This window comes from Eulemur rufifrons, chromosome 7 (genome assembly GCF_041146395.1).
Source record: "Eulemur rufifrons isolate Redbay chromosome 7, OSU_ERuf_1, whole genome shotgun sequence".
In the NCBI taxonomy this organism is placed as follows: domain Eukaryota; kingdom Metazoa; phylum Chordata; class Mammalia; order Primates; family Lemuridae; genus Eulemur; species Eulemur rufifrons.
Window position 1 is genome coordinate 224,254,589 of NC_090989.1, and position 24,899 is coordinate 224,279,487.

The window sequence follows — 24,899 nt, forward strand, 5'->3', positions numbered from 1 at the left end:
ATCTTTTCAATCCTGAAATTTATGAGCTTTTCAAAAACATTTTTATAGCAAAAAAAAAAAAAAAAAATCAGCTAAAGAACTGAACTTTTCCAGGCAGCTCATCACTTACAAGATGAAACAAAAGAAATGACAAATGAAAATAAGATAGTAGTATATGTGGATTGAAATATCTCTGGAATTTTTGTATTTCTTTTACTTTCCTTCTCATGATATTACATGTAATATAAAAATATGAGGAGTCAAACAACCAATGTATAAATATGAAGTCACTCTAGGACCCTTATCGACATGTAGTTTGATTTCATTCATTCAGCATGGGGTTGCATATAGAAAGAAACTTCCCAGTTAGTGCTCTCTTTGAACAGACATTATTTCTCTCAGAATGACTTAGTGATAATTAAACCTTACTGGGAATGCAACAATTCAAATCAAATGAGAATAGCTTATCACAACCAGCATTGGGTTTGGTTTAAATACATATAAGTAAATTTATAGACTGGTGATTGAGTTCTAATTTTAACATAAGCCCACAAAACAGCACAGGACAGTGATTTCTCCATATTCAAAGCTAAAATTAAGGAATGTTTAAAGAAAATGACAAAAGCATAATTAAATTTCAAAATTAGACTCCAGGAGCTTGCCAAACATTTATTAAATTTTCTCACAAGGGAAACAAAACTTCATTTTTCAGATTCAATGTTTTTAATGCACAAACATGTAAGATAAATATCTCCTTTAACTTGGGACTGACCAGCTGTGCCTGCTTTGTTCATTCTCAGCAGTCTACCACATACTCATACTGTGGCAACCACACTCTGTTGGATTATGAACGCTTATCTTGGCACAAGACAGATAAATTCCCATCTTATTAAAAGAAGAATATTCCAAAGTTCTGTGTTATTAGACTGTAACAACACTTCAAATTCTGGACATTCTGGATGTGCAGAATTGGGAAAATGATCAAGCAAAGAAGTAAATGTCCCACGAAGAAATTCCTGAATATCAATTTACACTAAGAGGCCAAAGTTTTAACATTAAACATATTTCCTTTTTCATCCTCACAGTTGAGCAAATATTTATATTGACAGGTCACAAATAAATGAAGTTTCCCCCCAAGTTTATCATCTTCACCTTAGTAAATAGCTTATTAGAGTTTAATAAAGTTTACTCATGCCAATTTGGGGAATATCAAATTCAGTTTTGAAACACAAGCTTCTAAATGAACTACTGTTTCACTGTAACAGTGTCCTTGAGAATACACGTCATTTAGAGATAATTCTGCCTTATACCCATATTCTCTTGATATTTCCAAAACAGAGAGGATCAATAATAGATCCATATGACAAATTACACTCTATAGAGAATAAAATATCAATGTCTCTCACCAAATTCTCAATGGAGAGTAAAGAAGTCTAAGCTACCAGATCAAGGTTTCTATGAACTTTCCCCAAATCTAGTCCACCATGAAATGTAAATTCTTCATTCATTCAAGGCATATTGCTAGAAAACTAATTTCCATGGCATCAAATGTATTTAACTTCCTCCTTTGGAGATAAAAACATCAAATCTTTTCCAAAACATAGAAATAGAAAAAAAATAATAAAGAGACCATTACCATAATTTTTAAACTGAATATGTGAGTGAAGTAAATGAAGAGGAGGAAGAAAAAACTTCAAAATTTCATTTTTCTCCTACTTTGCTGAACTATCTCTGCCATGAGTATCTAATCTTTTCCCTGTGAAGAGCTACTTTCAATTTTATTTCTAAAGATTGTTTTAAGTAGCCAAAGACCAGGAACAGAGGAATGAAAAGGATGAGGGTTTGAGCTCTCCAAGGTGGGGATGGGACCACAGCTGCTACTCTAGGGATATTGCCTAACAGTCCCCTTTTCAAACTCCAGTGAGTCTCACAAACAGGGTACACCAGCCAATCCCAGATCTACAAATTGTAGATACTGTCCAATAGCTCAGTCCTGAGGTCTAGAACTAAATTTCCTAATGCTTTCCCCAGTGGCACCTCAAACTCAAAAATGTTTACAAAACTGAACTAATTACATTTTCCAAACCTACTTCCACCACCACTCCACCCAAGTTGCTCTTCCTTCCTGTATTTCCCATATCTCAGGGAATAGCTCCACATTGAATCCCTCTCCCAAGAGTCATACTGCTTGTAAAATCTTCCTTCACTAAGTCCTTGCTATCTACAGGAGAAAACCCAAACTACATATCACAGCATTTAAAACCCTTCGTGGTGAATTCTCTATCTCTTCAGTCATACCACATTTTGTCTCTGCTACATAATAATATGTGTTCTGGCCATTCTAAAATATTCGCAGGTCCCTGGAGCACAAAGTCTTCCTTATACTTGGAAACAGAAATAGTCATCCTATTCTAGTCCATCTGGAAAACTCTTTTCACTCTTTAAAACTCAGGTCAATGAGCACCTTCTCAGAAAAAATTTTCCTGACTCTTCAACAAGAAGAGTTAAGCAGTCATTCCTCTATCTTCCCATTCTTAAAGGACCCTGTGCATTTAATACTCCTGCTATATTAATAATATCTAATATGTTGCTTTTTGTTTATTCACTTCCTTGTTTCCCCCCAAATGCTGACCTCCTTGGAGTTTTTGCCTTATCCATTGCTTAAATTCTCAACATGCCATGAAATACCTAGGAACCAGTAGAATATTCAATAAATAGTTTGTTGAATTGATTAACTTATTATTGACTAACTGGATTTGGTTTTCCTTTGTTCAGTTCACTTAAATTTCTAAATTAAGAAAAAGTCTAGAGAAAACAAAAATCCTCTTCTACTCTTTCACGGCTACTTCTGAAGTCTATGTGGTCCACTAGAACTTTCATTTGCCTCTAAATCAACTTAAGTGTTACCAATAAGACAATGCCATACGCTATTTTTATTCCCTAATCTTAAATACTCAAGATGAGCCTTTTTCTAGACATGCTTATATTAGTTTTACTGCTGTCAGCACTTAACCACAAGATACTAAAAGGATTAAAATTAAAAATAATAATAAGACAAAACTTCTATCACAGTGATTTCAACTATTTTGCTAAGAACTGAATAGTTTCTAAACAGAGAAGCTCAAGTTGCTATGCCTCAAGGAATTTGGGGAAATATTTAATATAAGATTCATGACTCAGAATTCTAGTATGGATATCTGATCATCACTGAAAAGGATTCTAATGCAACTTCAGGCTTCACAGCAAGGAAGTATTATTTCAGAGAGACCCTAGATTCTCAGATGCACTAGCAAACACCATATACTGAAGAAATGGAAGAAAGAAGATTTTATTCACGTGTTCATTCATCCATCTGAAATAACAAAAATTAATCACTGCATGTTTACTGTTCTATAATGTAATAGAGCAAACATTAAAAATGTCAGAAATGTCAAACCAAATCCTTGCATGAAAAACTAATCAATAAAGTCTTTATTCAGGATATGAGTATTTCCAAAATGAAAAAAAAAGAAAATTGATTTACGATGTTTGTAATTATGAACTGAATAAATGCTATTATGACAGAACCACAGCTATTTATGGATATGATTTTTAAGAGCTTGTTTAAATATCATACAGTTGTCTGCATGTCATTTTGTAAAGAGAAAAATTAAGGAGAAAGGAAATGCAGACATAAGAAGAAGATACTGAGGAATGGCTCATGGTATGAGTTAGATTATCAGAGATTTTCTACAATGGAATTTGAAATGTAGGGAACACATTTGGTGTATGCTTGTAGAGGACTTACACTGAGGGCATTCTTCTGCTACCTCTGCCAGCAGATGAGTGGCTCCTGAGAATGCATACCAAATTAATTCCCCAGCTGTTCACATGCATATGAGCAGCTGCTGCTCTTACTGCCTAACACTTATGGTAGTCTGTCAGCACCTCTAATCTCTGCCATAGCAGACAAGCCACTCAGCTAAGGCCTCTGCTCTACTTCCACAGAAAAGATCTCTCAACTAGGGACTGGGTGGCACTAGACTGCCAGCTGCAGGCCTCAGAGCTGCTGGCTGCATGTTGTTGGGTCTATCAGCTGCTGAGCATTTCTTGCCAAAAATGAGCTTAATAAAATACCCCCATAGAGAAATTTTCTGAAATCATGATAGCATCCAATGGAAAACAGAGTTCAATCTACAGAAATACATTTCACAGATGTTTTGGAAGCACATCTATTTTATAAAGTAATGCACATCTATATAAACAGAACAAAACAGAGATGAACCTAAAGGAAATGAAAATCAAAATTTAATTAAAAAATGTATCAGGAACCTAAAGGTAAAGATTCCATGTATTTTTACATGACATATTTTTTGGCAACTATGAAACACTAAGAACGCTTTAATTAAAAAGCCATTTATATACCTCAAATTAAGATAAGATTCTTCAGTATACTTTTTTAGATTTCTAGACAGAGTTACCTTTTTGAATGGTTTAAAGTCTTATATGTTCTTCCTTATTAAGCAAAAGCACAGTTACCTAGTGTTATCATGGCTCTGTAGTCTTAGTTGTTAAGAGCAGTAAATGTATTAACTAAATATGCCAAACTAATTTCTAAAGAGTATCAAAACAACATTTTTGGGTCCCACTTTTTAAAATATAACTCTCTCTCTCTTATATTAGAATCAAATATATTTATCATTTATTTAATCGTTATTATTAACTAAAATTACTTATTGCTAGTATTAGTAATAGCTTTTTAAAAGTACCTTGATCTCTGTGTTTCCAAAATTTTTCCTAGTCCATTTATTGATCTGAAATTAAAAAATGAGCAAGAGAAGGTAAAAAACTACAAATATTAAGTTTTTTTAAAAGCACACAAACTATTTCTAAAACAGGAAGCATACACAAATATATCTGGAACTAGAAAAAAATTAAACATAGAAAAACAAAACTTACTTTTTTATAGTTTAAGTTTTCTTTTCCTTCAAACCATAAATCAGGTATATTCCACTCATGCATTAAGAAACCATCATATGCAAAAATCTACTGCAGAACTGACAGATTAGGGGCTACTTTGTGATTTATAAAAAGACACTCCACTTTAGAAAAAAATGATTCATAAATAGCCAGTAATTCTAGTGTTCTTAAAATGAGTAGATACTCAAAATTTTAATTGGAAGCCAATTTTTCCCCAGGCACACATTGTGGAAATGACTATACACACAATAGAAGTAAAAACCTGGTTGTAAGTGGCTTTGACCCAGCTTGTCCCCAGTATTCACAGTAACTCTAAGTCACATATCCCAGGTTCCTTTATAAAATGACCCCTTCAATTCCCTAACTAGGATCTCTATTCATTACGCCTGTCCTCCCTCTTCTGATACTAAAATAATGGAGTATGGCTCCCTTTAAATGGCACCAAAAAGTACTTGTTAAATGCTTTTCAACATACTGTATATTGCATCTATTTATCATCAATTCCATTGTCTTTAGGGTTACTTGCCCAAGACGCTGCTGCTACTTGTTCCAGCTTGTTCTCATGGGTAAGGCTTCCCACATGCAAGGATTCTGAGGCAAGTCTCTGCACTATTTCTTTCAACCATTTTACAAAATTCTTTATCTTCTCTTTGGAATATACTATGCAATCTGATGGCTACTTCCTCGCAAACATGTTTACCTTCTTTCAACTCCCCAGATCCGATTCTAAGTCACTCACAAGTCTGATGGAGGATAAAAGTCAAAAGGGTCTGTAATTTATCAAACTGCTTCTTCCAAGTTCTTTTCTGATACTGTTAATACGCTGGCTAATAATCAATGTTGCCAGTGTCAGTAATTCAGCTTAGTCAATATGGGGATATAAAAGCCAAGTACTAACAATCGCTCCTTTTATACCAAAACTGTTTGCTAAATAGAGTGTGTTCTTCCTAGCAACCACAATGGTGCACGAGATTTTGAAAAAAAGAAACAAAATTAGAAGACCAATGTCAAAAGGAATAAAAGACATAATCTCCATTCACCACTTTCATCTTTCTAGACTTTTCAAAAATATCAGCTTTCTCTTTCATTTTTTATTCTCTATAACATGAATTTACTAAGAAAAATCTACATTATAATAGTGATAGTAACAGCTAACAGAGCACTACTATGTGTCAGACACTGTGCAAAGTTTACCAACATTGTCTCATGTAATACTCAAAGCAAACTTATGAGATAAGTACCATTCCTGTTTTACAGTTAAGGCTTTAAAAGGTTAAGTTTCCTAAGAACACAGTGAGAAACAGACCAAGGATTAGAACCCAAGCAGATTCCAAGGTCCATGGAACTATGGACACTATGCATGCACTATGGACACCATCCATGGAACTACGGACACTGCCCTCCACATGCAGGTATTAACATAATTTTTATAGTAAAGTTAACATTAGTATTAAGATCAAATATGTAGAAAAAGTATGAATTTCTTTCTTCCAAAATCATTACTCAGTGCAAACAATCTCTTTAGTAAGCCTTGCCTTTTATTGATTCAATTCATAACATATACTAACTGGCATGACAGATTCAAAATCTGATGTCAGCAAAAGTTATAAATGCTAAGAATGGTAAGTTTTGAGCCACCATGCACAAAGCATTGTACACATCAGAGATGACCAATAATAAAAGCTACTGAATGTCTCTCTGTACATGTCATTTATTAGTTCAGGTCTTACAAAATAATTCAAAACAAAGTCCCTGAACTCTAACCTTGTTTGAAAAGTAAATCTTTCTTTTCAAAAGGAATGGGAGTCTCTAGAACAGTCAGCAAAATGACCGCTGAATCATTCAACACATATTTGAGTATCAGTCATATTGTCATAATCAGCCTTGGCCATGGACACTGAAGACATCGAAGCAAATTGGAAGACAAGGCATAATTGACAGTTAAGGAAGACAAAGTCAATGAGGATTCAGGAAAAAGTGAGACCACCTGTGAAGTCAGACAGACTTCACAGAGGAAGCGGGGGAGTACAGGCTCTACAGAATGGATAAAATTGTTTGTTTTTTTTTAAAAAAAAAAAAAAAAGATGAAGAAGGAATTCAGGGATTAGCAGAGTGAGAACACATTATGAGTAAAGAAGAGATCTGGTAAGATACATTCATGGGAAAGTGACCATCCTGGATAAAGTTATGCAGGCTTGACATTAGGAAAGAGTCAAAGACAGGAACAGAAGGCTGGAGTCAGAGGACCCTGAATATCAGTCTACATTTTGAATTATATTCTGCAAGCAAAGGGGATTAATTTTCCATATTACTATTTACATAGCAGTCAATTAGCCAACAACACAAGTGATTCCCTAATGGTCCATGAAGCAGGTCAACCTTGAACATTAAGTTTCTACAGGGCAAACAGTCATGGTAAAAATATTTTGTATATACACTTTGGATTTGCAGGTACTTAATAAACTTGTCATTTTGTACCTAATGGTTGTTCTTAATTTGTTTAAATCCTCTTCTGGAACCAAGTCTGTTTTATTGATGAGAATGATATCTGCCAAAGCAATTTGCCTAAAACAGCAGACAAAGAACAGATGTTAAGAAATTAAAAGTTAGATGTTAAGAAAGAAAAATGTTAAGAAATTAAAAGTAAATAGAAACATCCCATTCTGAACAATATATTGGTTAAGAACCATATAGTACACTATAATAGCGATACAGTGTACTCCAAATCTACTTATTCTTCAGACAGTATAGATGAATTACATTCATCACTATATAAATTTAAATTTCCTATAATTTATTCAAAAAGTATTTACTAAGTTCTCTTACTTGCTATTCTGAAACTACAAAGATAAGCCTCAAAAAGTCTACCATCAAAAGGATGATTTTTAACTTATAATTTTCTTTGTAAAGGAAAGAATAAAATTCAGGTATGTAATATGGTAGGAATAAGGAAAGTCTATTTACTAAAATATTTCTTGTAATATTTACCATAATTTTCAAAGAAACACAGAGAACATTCAACACTACATTAAACAGTTTAAAAACTACAATTCAGAAGGTATATCAGGATCTTGCACAGATATCTTCTTCACAATGACTATATTGTATACTATCTCCATAAAATGGATATGCAGAAATTCAAGTTAAAGAATCCAGTTGACAGAATTTAGCAACAAAATAGATTATTAAAATTACTCTATTTTCTACTAACAGGAATAGTAAAGCTGGGTATTCTTTCAATTTTCCTCAATTTTTCAGAAAATTTTAATCACTGGACTGTTTATAATCCTAGTCTTATGCTATATCTCAAAGAATATAACTAAATTTTCAAAACCAAATTAACTGTAATTCACTGAAAAAGTAGATTTCAATAATATGTACACCACAAACCAATTTTTAAGTAAATTTTATATGAATAAAGACAATGTACAATATCTCAAAATATAAACAGTTGCAATCTTTAAACTGGAGGAATTCTATGTTGAATCGTCTTCTGGCTTTTACATTTTGCTATTTTCTATTTGGCTTATTTATATTTCTTATATTCCCATATTTTCATGACAAAAAAGTTACCAAAATATTTAAGTTCATGCTAATTTTAATTATAATTATATATCAAATGCAGTGTATAGGCAAGATGACAAAAAAACAAAGTACCATACTCCAAAATAATAGGGAATCAGTTGCTTGCTTTATTATTTACGTCTGGATGATCCATAGCAAATCCCAGGGGGCCTCCCTCTTAAACCCACGAAGCATATTTAGTGACTGCTATCTATCCCAAAACCATTATCTCATTGGCAAGAATATGCTCAGGGTAGACAAATTAAATATTTATAAGTATAAAGACAAGTTAATTAGGAATATAAAGGTATTTAAATTAAGAAATGTTTAAATACCAAGTTAAAACTATTTCTACATTTGTTCCTCTATTATTCTGAGTAATAGTGAACACTGAAATCAAATGAACTGCTGTTAAAGAAGCCAACTATTTTTTATAATCTTCAATCCCAAATAAATTGTATGAGAAGAAAATATTTTTAAATGTTAGTACTTTCTGAGTTCCTCACAAAGAATTCAACTCATGTGTTCAGTACTCACTTTATGCTACAATAAAAATGGCTGTAAGTAAAATTTTACTTATTAGACTATTATAAATCAATTGCGATAATACAACTGTGGGGAAAAATAAATAAATGTCCTTGACTATGTTTTTATATTTCTTAGCTTGTTTATGGTTTTACATTAATGATTTTCTCTAATTAGCCAGCAATCAATATATACTTTAAATAAGAATACCTAGTAGCTTCATTGATAAGGCCATCAGGTTTTTCTTCCATTAAATGCTAAACAAAAACAAAGTTTGAAAAAAATTACTGTGGTATAATATCAAATCTAATGCCAACACATAGGATTTTACATTAGAGACATTTTTCTTGCCTCCAATAAAGACTTTAACAAGTTCAATTACTGAATACACAAATTCAGAACTAACTTTTCTATCTGAAAACATTTTCCTTCCCATTTGCAATTTTTTTCTACAATGAACCAGTGGAATTTTTTGGAGGAGGAAGGGGCTTATGATTTTATACTCCTGCCTTTCTTTTTCTGTTTCTTAAAAGGAAACCCCTCTTTACATCATAAAAACACAAAATTATAGATCAGATTTTAGGTATTTTCCTCTTTACAAAACTATTCTTGTTCTAAATATTATTACTTACAAGGGATGATCATTGAAATTGTACTTTCTTAACATCTAATATACTTCCCTCCATTCCCACCCACCGCCTCATATTCTATGTTTTTATGCTATAAAAAGGGGTTTTCCTTTTAAGAAACAGAAAAAGAAGGGCAGGAGTATAAAATCCTAAGTCCCTTCCTCCCTCCTTACCCCAAAATCATATACAATACGAACTCGGTACAAGGCCCTCAAATTCCCTAGAAATATATAAGCTGTGTGTGAGAAGGCCACAGCCCTGATTCTAGCCTAAAAGCAGTTTACTATTTAGAAACCCATACTTGAGTGATCTGGTCTCTCAGGGCAACTATTTATTTTGCTGCTCTCAGGCTAGATCCAAAAAAATGTTTTGACATTGACTCAGAGGCCCATGAGGTAGTTTTCATCTCTCTGGAAGCAGAGATTTTTGTTTTTGTTTTTTTTCCATAATCTTATTTATATCCCTAAAGTCATCAATGCCACAAGGTTCTCTGGAAAAATCACATTTTCATTCTCATCACCTCAATAGAAGTTCCCTGTCACAATAAAAAGCTTGCTACTAAGGATTAGAGACAACTAGATTATAGTAAAACTCTTTATATTTGAATTGGACTTCACAAATTTTTAAACTCTTTGACATATATTATCTCTTTTAGCCTTTATAACAATCATGGGAAGTGGCTACTTCCTTTTAGAAAGAAAGAAACTAAATCCAACACCCTTACCATCACAGGATACCATATATTTATATACCATCTCAGGGCTATACTTTTTTAACAAAAACATGTTCATAGAAGTAAAATAAACATAATTTTAAAGTCTTTGTGAAAGCCTTGTATGTACATAAAATCAGTCTTCTGTACGGTGCTATACATGTTAATAATCACAGAAGAACATATACATAAAGATTACCTAAAAATTACATTTAAGATTATTTTGTCAAACCAGTTTCACAATTCACAGGGAGGTAATCATTAAAGATATTTGGATAATTTGAAACCTAAGAGCAAGTTGGTAATAATTTTATTTAATACTCTCAGTTAAGTCTATAGAGGAAAACTTTTTTTCCTGCTAAAAGTTTACCATATTCTATTTTAGGGAAAACAAAACTAAACTAGAAATCATGGCAATGATATACCAACTTCCGCTTTGGGCACAATCTTATAAATTCAACTGCAGATCAACTCTTCAATTACGGAAGTCACAGAACTTGGATAATATTGCATCAAAAATTATTCCATGGCTGGGCGCAGTGGCTCACATCTGTAATCCTAGCACTCTGGGAGGCCAAGGCGGGCGGATCGTTTGAGCTCAGGAGTTCGAGACCAGCCTGAGCAAGAGCGAGACCTCATCTCTACTAAAAAAAAATATATAGAAAGAAATTAGCTGGACAACTAAAATATATATATAGAAAAAATTAGCCGGGCATGGTGGCATATGCCTGTAGTTCCAGCTACTCGAGAGGCTGAGGCAGGAGGATCGCTTGAGCCCAGGAGTTTGAGGTTGATGTGAGCTAGGCTGACACCACAGCACTCTAGCCTGGGCAACAGAGTGAGACTCTGTCTCAAAAAAAAAAAAAAAAAAGAAAGAAAGAAAAAATTATTCCATGCCAAAAGACCAAATTTAATATTTTTTCATAATTAATCTTGGCCCAAGGCTGTAACAAATCCTCTTATCACATACTCTGCCTCTAGAAAATAAGGCTGTTACCAGACCCTGGAATAGTGCCTGGCAAGCAGGTTCAACAAGTATTTGTTGAGTGAATTGTAGTTAACACCTCCTATTTGTTGACATAGATACATAAATGTTGTTATTTGAAAAATGCTATGTAACATGCAGCAACAAATCCCTTCCCATTGAGCAGTAATCTACTTAACAATGATACAGTTTTGGCAAGACATCTGCTTCTGAATGATCCTATCATACTGAAAATTCTTTTAAAACTCTTAAATATTTTTCAAGATATTGTATTCTTGACCTCCTGGAAGCTTTATTTACACATGAATGTGGAGCTATTTAGCTGTGAGTTGGTAAGGCATTAAAAAGATATGACAGAAGATTAGAGATGCTTTTGAATTTCTGTACCTAAATGGAACTAATAAAATGGTAGTTTCACAAAAGTAACTCACAGTGTTTTGAATGTTTACTTCTCCAAGAGATTAGAAATCTTCACCTCAAAGCTAACTGGGGTAGATTAACATTTTACTACCTCCAAGCAGTTAGAAAGTATCAAATATAAAAATAAGTGAAAATCCTCCCAAATAAAAGCCAACTCCGTTAAGAATATGATATAATCATATATAATTATAGCAGAAGAGATAAATGCCCTATTCTATGCACATATGAAAGCTGTACAAACATAAAAAAATAAATTTATACTAACATTTATTTTCTCTAGATATCAGCACAACATTTCCCTTACTAGACTTTCTACTTCCCCAGGTCAAACTCTACAAAAAATCTCAAACCAATGTCTCCTATTTGAAAGAAGAGTCTCCAATAATACATTCCACCATTTGGTCATTAAGTCAAATGACATTCATTTATAAAATAAAAACAAAACGGAAATTTTGGCATTTTATGCTACTTGTATAGACAAATGAAAGGAAAAATTTACAAAAACATATTTTTCAAAATATTTTATATTATATATATTATACACATACACACACACACACCCCTCCAAAGGATTCCTCATCTGTGCTTAGAGACTGTGGCTTTTGCTTATGTATCAAAGACAAAAATAATTTTGGGGCCGGGCACGGTGGCTCACGCCTGTAATCCTAGCACTCTGGGAGGCCGAGGCGGGCGGATCGCTCAAGGTCAGGAGTTCGAGACCAGCCTGAGCAAGAGCGAGACCCCTATCTCTACTAAAAATAGAAAGAAATTATATGGACAACTAAAAATATATATATAGAAAAATTAGCCGGGCATCGTGGCGCATGCCTGTAGTCCCAGCTACTCGGGAGGCTGAGGCAGGAGGATCGCTTGAGCCCAGGAGTTTGAGGTTGCTGTGAGCTAGGCTGACGCCACGGCACTCACTCTAGCCTGGGCAACAAAGTGAGACTCTGTCTCAAAAAAAAAATAATAATAATAATTTTGGTACTAATTAATTCAATATATTCAAAAGGTTAAGGTTCAAACCCCGAACTTAGCCTACCACAAAAAACAACAGTGGGGCGGGGGAGTGTAAGAAGTTGGTCAAAGAGTACAAAGTTTCACTTAGGCAGGATAAATAAGTTACTGAGAGCTGATTATAGCATGGTGACTATAGTTACTACCATATCAAATACTTGCAAAGAGCATCAATCTTAAATGTTCTCACCACAGCTCTCTCAAAAATGGTAACTATGTGAGGTGATGTATTTGTGTCACAATGTATACTTATATCAAGACATCACATCGTATACCTTAAATATATGTAATTTTTATTTGTCAATTATACCTCAATAAACTGGGGAGGGTGAGAAACAAAGGAACCCATTGAAATAACACTGTAGACAGGAATTCTAAAGGGCTATAGGGTGTCTTGTTCTGCAGAAATAAACAAGCCGGACCAAAAAAAAAAAAAAGAAAGAAAGAAAGAAAATAAAAAACTGTCTTAAAACTGTCCAAAAAAGAAGACTGTTGCTGACCACAGTGGAAATAAATCTAGGGTCAAAGATGTCAGTTGTCATTTTTAAAAAGCAGTAGCAGCAGTAACCAGCAACTATTTCTTTTAAATGGTTTGGTTATGGTCTTAACACTATTTTAGTTTTAAAACAATTATTGCATAATGTCAGTCTATTTATTTTTCTGGCCTTTTCCTAGTCAAACTGTTTTCTGGCTGAATTGTTTCAACAGCCAGTGCAATATAACAGAAGAACCAAAAGAAACCTCTCACTTGACCTTTTCTGGGTAACTTCATTCATTGATTCTATTGCATTAAATGCTGTCACATTTGTAGAACTGAAAAGAACAATGTCAGTAGCCTAGGTGTCAAGTCCTGAGAATAGAGAGCTGTCATTTTAAGTTGTCCAATTCTTTGCCCATGATTAAAAAATGAATATTTCAGATCAATGGGTGACAATCCCATTAGAGTGATAGCCCATGATATCAATTACCACTTCAGTTTCAATTTGGCTGGCTGGCCACAGGGTACCATTTCTCAGCTTTACTTGTGATGGGCTGGCTCTGTGAAGCATGACACCCTTAAATTGCTGCCCATTATCCAAGTGTCATTACTTGTACTGCCTCAGAATTCTCTGAATCACAAGCAGCTACTGAGGTCAAGCTTTGCAACCAGAGGAATTGGACAAGTTGGCAAATTCTTTATATAAAGGCAAAGTTATTTATCTGGCATCCGACTTAGAAAATCTAAAGTTTCCATTATCCTGACAGTATGTCAGTTTTGTGTAGGTATATTGATTTAATAATTTAAGAGGTTTTATCAAGGTGGCAGGAGGTTAAACGTTTACTGTGTTTGCATTATTCAGAATGTTGCTTTGTTTTTTTGGCCCTTATAATGCTGATAATAGATCCTATTTAACTTCTCTCCATACCCAACTATATATATGAGATTATTCCTATAATCATAAAATACATAAAGAGTTTGATTTTTGGTATGGCACTCTAAGTCTATCAAGAAAACAAATAAAATTTCTTAGTAGCTATCTCTTCCATAGGTTTATCAAATTTGGTAATAAATTTATAGAGATAGATTCAAACATACCCATAATAAACATTAAAAATGAATAATTTGGGGTTTTTTTGCTACTTCCATAAACATTTTGCTAGAAATATGATTTCAGAACAACCTGAATTTTTCTGAGTAAAATTGAACTACTGTATGTGAGATCTCTGATTGTTAATACTATTCATAAATTTAGATTTTAAACTTTAAATAAGCAATTATTTTCCAAACTTTTCAATAGGGTACTCTATCCCTGAGGGAACTGAAGGGCCAGTAAAAGGGTACTGGCAGCCATTTGACAAGCCTGACATGTCTCCCAAGTACATAATTTCATTGAGGATTTGGAAGAAAAACTTTTAAAAATTAACAAGTTTGGATATATTATGGGGTAGAATATAAAACTGACACAAATTTTTAAACACTGAATTTAAACTTCTAAGAAATTATTACTTTGGGCACTATCCATATCCCCAGATTGGGATGGGGGTGGAAGGTGAGACAGAGGATAATTTCATTCTCTGTTGCCTTTAGAGATAACTTGGGAAGTTGAGAAGCAATATTTTACTTTATGCAACAGCATATTTTTAAAGATCTTACTAAATGCATTTTATAACTTGAACCCCATTTAAATGCATTTGAGGACCTTAGAAGTTAACAAAAACATTCACAGCAGGATGCCTTTTAATGGAGGGTTTGTCCTCACTAATCCTATGTACAAATCTCGATTTCTTCAAAATAGAGTGGTATTTACTAAAAACCTATTTTCAACATGTGTTTAATATATAGTTAACAAGAAAATAAGACCTCATATACTTTATTAAGCTCAATTTCCTCTATCAAACAGAAAAACTTACCAATATTGGGGCTGATTCCTAGAGAGGAGTTACACATACCCAAACTTTATCCTGACCCTATATCCTTATTACAAAATATAATTCCAAATTTTATCACTACATTAAACCTGAGTAACTTATAAAAGAAATATTTAATTTAAAAACACAAAATAATAATTAAAACATACAAATTTCATCTATTGTTCAGGATAATAGATGAAAAAGGCTTTTGTTAAGGAAAATTTCAAACACACTCAAATATAGAAAATACAATGAACCCCCATATTCCCAGCTCTTAACAATCAGCAACTCATAGCAATTTTTTAACTTACTTTTAGTCCATATTTTGAATCTACAACAGTTATGATACCTACAAAGGAATAAACACTTTAATCACCTGTTTTAAAAAGGGTGTTTGTTAATATTGTTGAACCATATTTGAGAATAAAAATTAAAATTAATCTATTTCAGTTTACAAAGACTACTCAATAAAACAAAGTATTGTTTTTTTCTCTTGCCAATGCTGCAGTTAAATTCAACTCCAGTAGTAAGGCAGTGTGTTTCAAATATGTGCTGAGTACCTAGTACTGTTTAAGGTACTAAAGATAAAAAAATAAATTTCAAAAATAAACAAATAAGAAAATGAGATTTCCCTGGCATTTAAAAAGCTTACAATCCAAAACATAAGACAAATTTCATAATATAAAGTCAAATGTGATAAATTACACAAGACAGGTTATTTCTAGTTCATTTTCACATAATCAAAATCAAGTCTTAACATTTAAATTATTGCTTAACGAATGAGACATCTTAGGATATCTTCTAATGTCTCTCACCAAACCTAACTCACAAAAATGTTTTGCATAATATATACCTAAGCTTCCAATCAGTTTACCAATCTCTGAATATATGCTAATTTTTCAAAGGATAACAGCAAAATGAGTTTAATGATACCTAAGCAATTCAACCAGCTACATGCCACATATATTAGAGCCCAAGGAGGGGGCCCAGCTTCAATGATTCTTTCACCCCTTAGTCTATGAAAGACTGGTTTTAAAAAAGGGGAAAGAGGGAGGAGGGAGGAAAAGAGAGAGGAAACATCGTTGCTCAACTAAGAAAGTTTCCAATATTAATATGTCTTAAATGAAGACATATAGTTTGTAAGTTTATAAATAAGATTGCCCAAAAGTGTTAAGGTAAATAAAGGGAGGATGTGCTTAATTCTTATCTTCAAGGGAAAATGAAAGCAGAAATAGGAACCTCACATTGCCTGGCTAACATTATTCTCAGCACATAAATCAAACAACAGAGGACACAGGAAACCTACATAGCATTTTCAAAGGAAAACTTCATTGGAAGCATTAATTTGGGAGTTGAGATTAAGACCTGACATCCAGTTCTACCACTGTCTGAGGGTTTTGAATCTATATGAACAAAGACTTACTTCATCATCAAACTAAATAAGTTTGAAAAGAAAACAATGCAAAGAATTAAAATACAGTAGGAATGAAGTAAAAATAAAAATTTACTGAAAAAAAAAATTGTTTAACTTACCATCAAGATAAATATCACTCCCTAATTCAGCATCAACCCAAAAGATAGAGGCCACAGCACCTGAAAATATATAATATTCATCATATAACAATATTTCTTCAAACTGAGAAACACGATTCTATCCACAGTTTAATTTGTCCCAATGAAATTAGCAGGTAAGCACATACACAAATCAAATCTGGGTTTCCAATCTTCTTAAGGGAATTATAGTGATAGAACCATTTACTGTTTATACCCATTTCTACCCCTCTCCCTACTTCCTCAAGAAAAGACCAACTCTTACCATGTATGAACAAAACATCATGTTTCTACCAATGCCATAATAATATACCAATAGATATTATCAAACAATTTGGAGAGTATGACTGTATGCACAAACTTATTTTTATTTTCTCATCTCCTGAACATGATAATCACTCAGGTCACAAATGATGAATTCTCCCTTTAGAGGAAAAGCAAAACATAGGTAATTCCAAAAGAAAAAAAAATTTAGTTGTAACTTTTGTAGAAGAAAAAGTAGTAAAATTATACACTCTATGGCATTACTAATTAATTTTCACACTATTTAGTAGTGGTATAAAATTTGGGTCTGAGGAAAAATTATTTCTAAAGAAATTAAAACTTGTTTTTGACAGAAACTGGTTTAGTACCAAACCGCACACCCTGATTAGTATGCTACAACACAAGAAAAAGAAAACTGACAGCAAGGAAATTATTTGATTTTTCAAAGCATCACAGGCCCCGTTAGTGACAGGGCTGTCTAAAAGAATGAGCATGGGGGAAAAACAAGGATAACTGAACCCATTCCAATGTCGAAAGCTGTCCACCTACCCTGACAAGATGTGGTCCCCCAAGCATCATTCTGTGTCAACAATGAAATACCTGTCAGCTGTTTACAGTGATTACTCATGCAAGATATAGCAAGGGCCACAAGATCTAATGGTTTCCTGATACCTATTGATTTTTTCCCAAAAACTTAATAGTTTTCCAATTTGACTGAAATAGGATTTGTGAGTAACTGGAGCTGAATCAATGTCCATCCTTTTCAAGGAAATTACTTTACCATGACAATTATTTAGCTTAGAACTGGAGAGTGTCAGTCTCCTAAACGGGAAACAACGGAATTGCCAATAAGAATTTTGTTCATTTTCTTGGCTAAAAACATGATTTTAATTAATAAGGGGGAGGGAAGTAAATCTACTTTATCATTACTCCAAACAGTAAGTCATGAAAAAACTATTAATTTATTCATTCAGTAAAATACCTAATATCATACATAAATCATTTTATAATTTTTAAAAATTCATTGATTTCTAGTCAGATAAATAGCTTGTCAGTCCTACCATTAACATTTAACCATTAAGTTGAACTGTAAGAGTGTATTAAAGCTTTTACTCTAAATCTGAAGTTTACCTTTGATATAATAATTGCCAGACTACACAAGAAAGAACTATTTCAAATTTAGATATAGGTGCTTAGCAAGTGGAGTGAAGATGAGTGAATGAAGTTAAGCAGTGGCTCTCAAACCAGTGTACTTTTTTCTCCCCAGGGAACACATGGCAATGTTAGAAGATATTTTTCATTGTCTCAACTAAGAGAATGTTACTGGCATCTAGTGGGTAGAAGCCAGGGATGCTGCTAAACATCCTACAGTGCACAGGACAATCCCCGCCCCCCCCACCCCGACAACAAATAATTACTCAACCCAAAATGTCATTTATGCCAAGGTTGACAAACCCTGAGCTAGATTATAGACTCTCCTTTCTTTAAAACCTAATAAAATAAAAAATAGAAAAAAATTAAAAATAAAAAAAAGCCAAAATTTTATCAGCAGCAACCATATAACCACTTGCCATAAACTTTGAAGAGTGATAGTCAAAATAAGAAACAAAGTTCTATGTGACTACCAGAGGGTCACATAGTCTAACTCTACCGCAGGGTAGAGTTAGGAAATACGGGTTTGTAGGGAAATAGTTTGCAAAATCCTGATACTTATTAGAAACACCTCAACAAATGTCAAGAAGTAGAGCTGAGGGAAGAACAAACAATGCAGACAAAAGACAACAAAAAAAAGTCAAGACTAAAAGTATCTATTTCCATGTTTGGGGGCACAGGGTCACTTTCTAGGCTTCAGACCAAAGTGAAGCGAGAAGTCTAAAGTGCAGTAATAACCCCACATGAGGTATAGGATGTATACTCCTAAGCAGTTGGAGCAAACTCAAGAGAATACTTGGTGATTCAAGAGAGCAGAGCCTAAAAGGCACATTGCCCCATCTGGCTCTCTCACCCCTTTTTCCTATAGCTTGCCCTTCCCATCCAACAGCAATACCCAGCTCTCAAACTGGGGTTCAGGAGAAAAACAAGTTTGGGTAAGATAAGTAGGGTATTAAAAAGAATTCTTCATCAACATCACATCTTGCCATTCTATATAAATAGAAGTTCTCTGTGCCCGCCAGATCAAGAACAACATACACGCACATGTACAACAGCAGAGAAAAACAAAAAAGAAGACAAAAGGCAGGAAGAAAAAAAACTGAAGAAATGAATAGGGCATACAAGTGGCAAAGAACCCATTCTGGAAGGGACATAATCCAAGAAACCAAAAAAAAATTCTCAAGAGATCAGAGCATTCACAAAGTCTTCCTGATACAATAAAAGGAGAAAACACTGGACAAGGAAAAACAACCAACCAAAAAAATACTAGATTATGGAGCAACATATGCAAAATTCTGAGGGGAAGAAATTGTGATTCAGAAATTTTATACTAGCTAAGTACTCCTTCAAGTATAGAAACAAAAGACAACTATTCTCAAGCAATGAAGAATGAAGTACGCAAGAATTCATAGAATGCAGCACCTATAATTTGAAAAGATTACCTGGTGATAAAATTCAGTCAGTCAGAAGATGGATTAACTCAGGAATGGAGAAGCCCTAGTACTAGTAATGAGCACTAAAAACATTTAAATATAGAACTAAAGAAATTGTGACAAAATGTAAATTCTAGAAACTTTGATGAGATAACAAAGAATACAATCAACCAAAACCAGGAGATGGTAAGAGCATTAATTTTATGCTAGGAAGTCGACAGATACTCCTCTAAAAACTGAAACATATAGTTTAAAAAATAACTTGTCTAATCATAATTAGGGTGATGATAAAATAAGGGAAAAAAACAAGAATTAAAAATAACTTGTCCATTTTATGTTCTTTGTAATCTGTTTTTTTTTCTTAATTCATATCTCTTGCAGTAAAGAAGCATTTATCTGATAGTCAGCAATTCCTTCATTTGCCATTTTCTCTTTCTTCTGATAGATTCAAGTAAACTAAATTAATAATTATTAAAAATAGGACAAAGAATGTGAATCCATCTTTATAAAATTACTTCTGTATATTTATACAGCTTTCAAAAGTGCATAGAAGAGGGTTTCCCGACGTATACAAGTACAGGCATACTTCATTTTATTGCACTTCACTTTACTGCACTTTGCAGAGAATGCGTTTGTCACAAATTAAAGGTTTGTGACAACTCTGTGTTAAACAAGTCTATCAGCACCAGTTTCCCAACACCATATGCTCACTTTGCATCTCTGTGTCACATTTTGGTAATTCTCACATTATTTCAAACTTGTTCATTAATTATTTTATCTGCTAGAGTGATCTGTGATCTTTGATGTTACTATTATAATTGTTTTAGGATGCCATGAACTGCGCCCATATAAGACAGCAAACTTAATCAATCAATGTGTGCATTCTGACTGCTCCACCAAACTGGCTGTTGCCGTTTCTCACCCTATCTTCTGGCCTCCCTAGTCCCTGAAACACAACAATATTAAATTAAGCCAATTAATAATCCTACAATGGCCTCTAAGTGTCCAAGTGAAAGGAAGAATTGCATGTCTCTCACTTTAAATAAAAAACTAGAAATGATTAAGCTTAATGAGGAAGGCATGTTGAAAGCTAAGATAGGCAGAAATCTAGGTCTCTTGCACGGAAAAGTTAGCCAAGTTGTGAATGCAAAGGAAAAGTTCTTGAAGGAAATTAAAAGTGCTACTCCAATGAATACATGAAAGATAAGAAAGCAAATGGCCTTATTGCTGATATGGAGAAAGTTATTGCTGTGGTTTGGATATTGGACCCCTCCAAGCCTCATGTGGAAATTTGATCCCCAGTGTTAGAGGTCCTATCTAATGGGAGATGTTTAGGTCATGGATGGGAGGCAGGAGTTGAGTGAATTACTCTGTTTGTTCCCTCCAGAGAGCTAGTTGTTAAAAAAAGCCTGGCACTTCCCTCCTTCTCTCTCTTGCATCCTACCTCACCATAGGATCTCTGCACATGGCAGGTCCCCTTCACATTTTGCCACAAGTGGAAACAGTCTAAGGCCCTTACCAGAAGCAGATGCTGATACCATGCTTCTTGTACAGTATGTAGAACCATAAGCCAGGTAAAACTCTCTCCTTCATAAATTACCTAGCCTCAGGCATTCCTTTATAGCAACACAAAACAGACTAAGACAGCTTTAGTGGTCTGGATAGATGATCAAACAAGCCACAACATTCCCTTAAGCCAAAGCCTAATCCAGAGCAAGGCCCTAATTCTCTTCAATTCTAAGAAGGCTAAAAGAGGTGAGGAAGCTGCAGAAGAAAAGTTGGAAGCTAGCAGAGCCTGGTTTATGAGGTTTAAGGAAAGAAGCTGTCTCTAAAACATGGAAGTATAATGTGAAACAGCAAGTGCAAATGTAGAAGCTACAGCAAGTTACCAGAAGATCTAGCTAAGATAATTGATGAAGGCGGCTACACTAAACAACAGGTTTTCAATGGAGACAAAACAACCTTATACTGGAAGATGCCATCTAGGACTTTCATAGCTAGAGAGCAGCGTCAATGCCTAGCTTCAAAAACAGGCTGACTCTCTTGTTAGGGACAAATGCAGCTGATGACTTCAAGTTGAAGCCAAAGCTCATTTACCATTCCAAAAATCTTAAGCACTTAAGAATTATGCTAAATCTTCTCTGTCTGTGCTGCATAAAAGGAACAACAAACCCTGAATGACAGCATATCTACTGACAAAATGGTTTACTGAATATTTTAAGCCCACTATTGAGACCTACTGTTTGGAAAAAAAGATTCCTTTCAAAATATTACTGTTTGCTGACAATGCACGTGGTGACCCAAGAGCTCTGATGGAGATGCACAAGGGGGATTAGTGTTGTTTTCATGCCTGCTAATACAACTCCATTCTGAAGCCCAGAGTAATTGCAACTTTTCAAGTCTTATTTAAGAAATATATTTTGTGAGGCTATAGCTGCCATAAACAGTGATTCCTCTACTGGGATTCACCATTCTAGATGCCATTAAGAACATTGGTGATTCATGGGAGGAGGTCAAAATATCAACATGAACAGGAGTTTGGAAGAAGTTGATTTCAACCCTCATGGATGACTTTGAGGGATTCAAGACTTCAGAGAAGGAAGTAACTGTAGATGTGGTAGAAATAGCAAGAGAGCCACTAGAATTAGAATCAGAGCCTGAAGATGTGAACCAACTGCTGTAATCTCATGATAAAACTTTAACAGATGAGGAGCTGCTTCTTATAGATGGGCAAAGAAAGTGTTTTCTTCAGGGGGAATCTATTCCTTGGAAGATGCTGTGAACACTGTTGAATGACAACAAAGGATTTAGAATATGACAAACTTAGTTGATAGCAGTGGCAGAGTTTGAGAAGATTGACTTCAATTTTGAAAAAAGTTCCACTGTGGGTAAAATGCTATCAAACAGCATCAAATGCTAGAGAAATCTTTCATGAAAGGAAGAGTCCATCAATGCAGTAAACTTCATTTTTTTCCTAAGAAATTGCCACAGCCACCCCAAACTCCAGCAACCACCACCCTGATCAGTCAGCAGCCATCAATATGGAGGCAAGACTCTCTACCAGCAAAAAGATTATAACTCACTGAAGGCTCAAATGAGTGTTTGCATTTTTAGCAATACGGTATTTTTAAATTAAGGTATTTACTTTGTTTTTCTAGACATAATGCTATTGCATACTTAATAGACCACAGTATAGTGTAAACATAACTTTTATGTGCACTGGGAAACCAAAAACTCGTGACTTGCTCTATTGCAACATTCACTTTATTGCAGTGGTTTGCAACTGAACCCACAATCTCTCTGAGGTAGGACTATACTGTATAAGAATCACCCGGAGGGCTTATTAAAACATCTTGCTGGGCCCCCACCCTTAGATATTCTGATTAAGTATATCTGGGTTCTGGCTCAAGAATTTGCATTTCTAACAAGCTCCCAGCTCGGGCTGATATCACTATTCAATTAGCACTGGCACAGAGAGATCCCTAGAATGAAACTTACCTACTTATATTTTATGGTAGCAAAATTAATTTTTTTTAACTTTCTTTTTTTGTACTTTTCTCAGTATGGCTTAATTTTTTAAAATGAATATTCCACCTTTACCCAAACAATAAAATCATTATCCCAAAGAAAGTTAGCAGCAAGAAACATTAACCATTTTTATAACTACAATTTGTATAAAAGCTTTCTGAGATCATTAACTTTCATTTCTTCCTCTGAATGCTGAATCGTGTTTTATTAAACACATGTACTCGCAAAAGCAACAAGTTTTTCTCTGTAAAGTGGCAAAATTGACTATGATGAAAGAAATTGATATTTGCTATTTTAAATAAAGGCATACAATATATTTTTCTCTCTTACCAGAGTCAAATAATTTAATATTTAACACCAACATATTAGTCCAAGTCCTATCACCAGTCAGATTTACAGGAAACGTATTAAAATTTATGAAAAACCCATGCCTACTATTAAGGACCAAAATAGCCCTAATTCAGTACTACTTTGAAAACATGGGGACAATATTATTATGTAACACTTTCAAGTACAATAACCACTGATTACATTTGAACCCTCCATATACTACCAATATTTCTTTTTTTTTTTTTTTTTTTTTACTACCAATATTTCTTTTGGACCATTATGACCCTTTTGGTAAATTACTCCCAAATACTTTAACATAGTTTTACAAATCAGCCCAATGCCATAGGCCCACATCAAAAAAAATAAATAAATAACACTATAGGTCAGACTCATGAAACAAGTACTAAGTGTTATGCAAACTGAGAAGAAAGAGTTTACCTTAAAATTATTTAGGAGAAAATAAACAGAACTTATTAGAGTTTGGTAAGACAGTAACAGAAACCCATTGTTAGAAATGGGTGGACTCCATGTAGCTTTCCATAGGGAAGTTTAGATGTAATTCTATTCAGATATAAAAAAATTGTATTGATAATCATTAATTCTGCACTAGGACAAAGGCCCAGTAGGCTTGATTTAACTATGTATTCTTAGATACCTTATGACAACATTTACAAATAAAATTATTTCAATTTTCGTAATAGAAAAGCAAAATACTAACAATTAAAGAGAAAAATTGTTGCTGGGATCAGAGTCTAACAGCCTTTATATATCTCTTAATGACCTTCTCAGAAAGCTGGATTATAAAGTATACAGAAATAAAATCTATATGTAGTATAACCAATCACATATATAGTCCTCACTCCGTATCTATGGGTTCCACATCCATGGATTCAACCAACTGTGAATCAAAAATATTCAGGAACAAAAAAGGATGGCTGCATCTGTATTGAATATGCACAGACTTTTTTTCTTATTATTTCCCAAACTATATAGTCTAAAAACTATTGTATTAGGTATTATAAGTAATCTAGAGATGACTTAAAGTATATGAGAGCATGTGAGTAGGTTATATGCAAATATTAATATTATACCATTTTATATAAGGGACTTGAGCATCCATGGATTACAATATCTGTGGGGATCCTGGAACTAATCTCTCATGGATACCAAGGGATGATTGTACTTAGAAATAGAAAGTCTCCATTTTTCCTAAATTTCCATATTTTTAACAACTTTGATTCCTATCAATAACCCTAAATCAATCAATAAAAATTTCAAATTCTATTAACAGCTTAAAAGTACCAAGAAGTATTCTGTTCATTGTACATCTGCCAAAGAAAATGACAACCCAGTATTTTCCCTCTTTAGAACCAAAAAAATTTATAACTCTAAAGCTTTAATACTCATTTTAGATATTCCTTAATACATCTATTTAAAATGTCAAAGAATTATATTCTAGT

General features: G+C 33.8%; 1 protein-coding gene across 12 annotated transcripts in view; it reads right to left on the reverse strand.

Annotated features, from left to right (window-relative positions):
- LOC138387229 (zinc-regulated GTPase metalloprotein activator 1B) overlaps window positions 1-24,899 on the reverse strand; it is a 44,589-nt gene that overhangs the window by 13,097 nt on the left and 6,593 nt on the right. For 5 of the 12 annotated variants that reach the window (XM_069474150.1, XM_069474148.1, XM_069474154.1 and 2 more), the window contains 5 exons: window positions 16,715-16,774; window positions 15,493-15,530; window positions 9,238-9,284; window positions 7,417-7,503; window positions 4,728-4,772 (listed from right to left, as the gene is read on the reverse strand). In XM_069474150.1, coding sequence (XP_069330251.1) covers window positions 4,728-4,772; window positions 7,417-7,503; window positions 9,238-9,284; window positions 15,493-15,530; window positions 16,715-16,774 — 277 coding nt within the window. Of the gene's footprint in view, window positions 1-4,727; window positions 4,773-7,416; window positions 7,504-9,237; window positions 9,285-13,538; window positions 13,563-15,492; window positions 15,531-16,714; window positions 16,775-24,899 lie in introns of those variants that run through there. The other 7 variants (XM_069474155.1, XM_069474157.1, XM_069474152.1 and 4 more) reach the window with 4 other exon arrangements.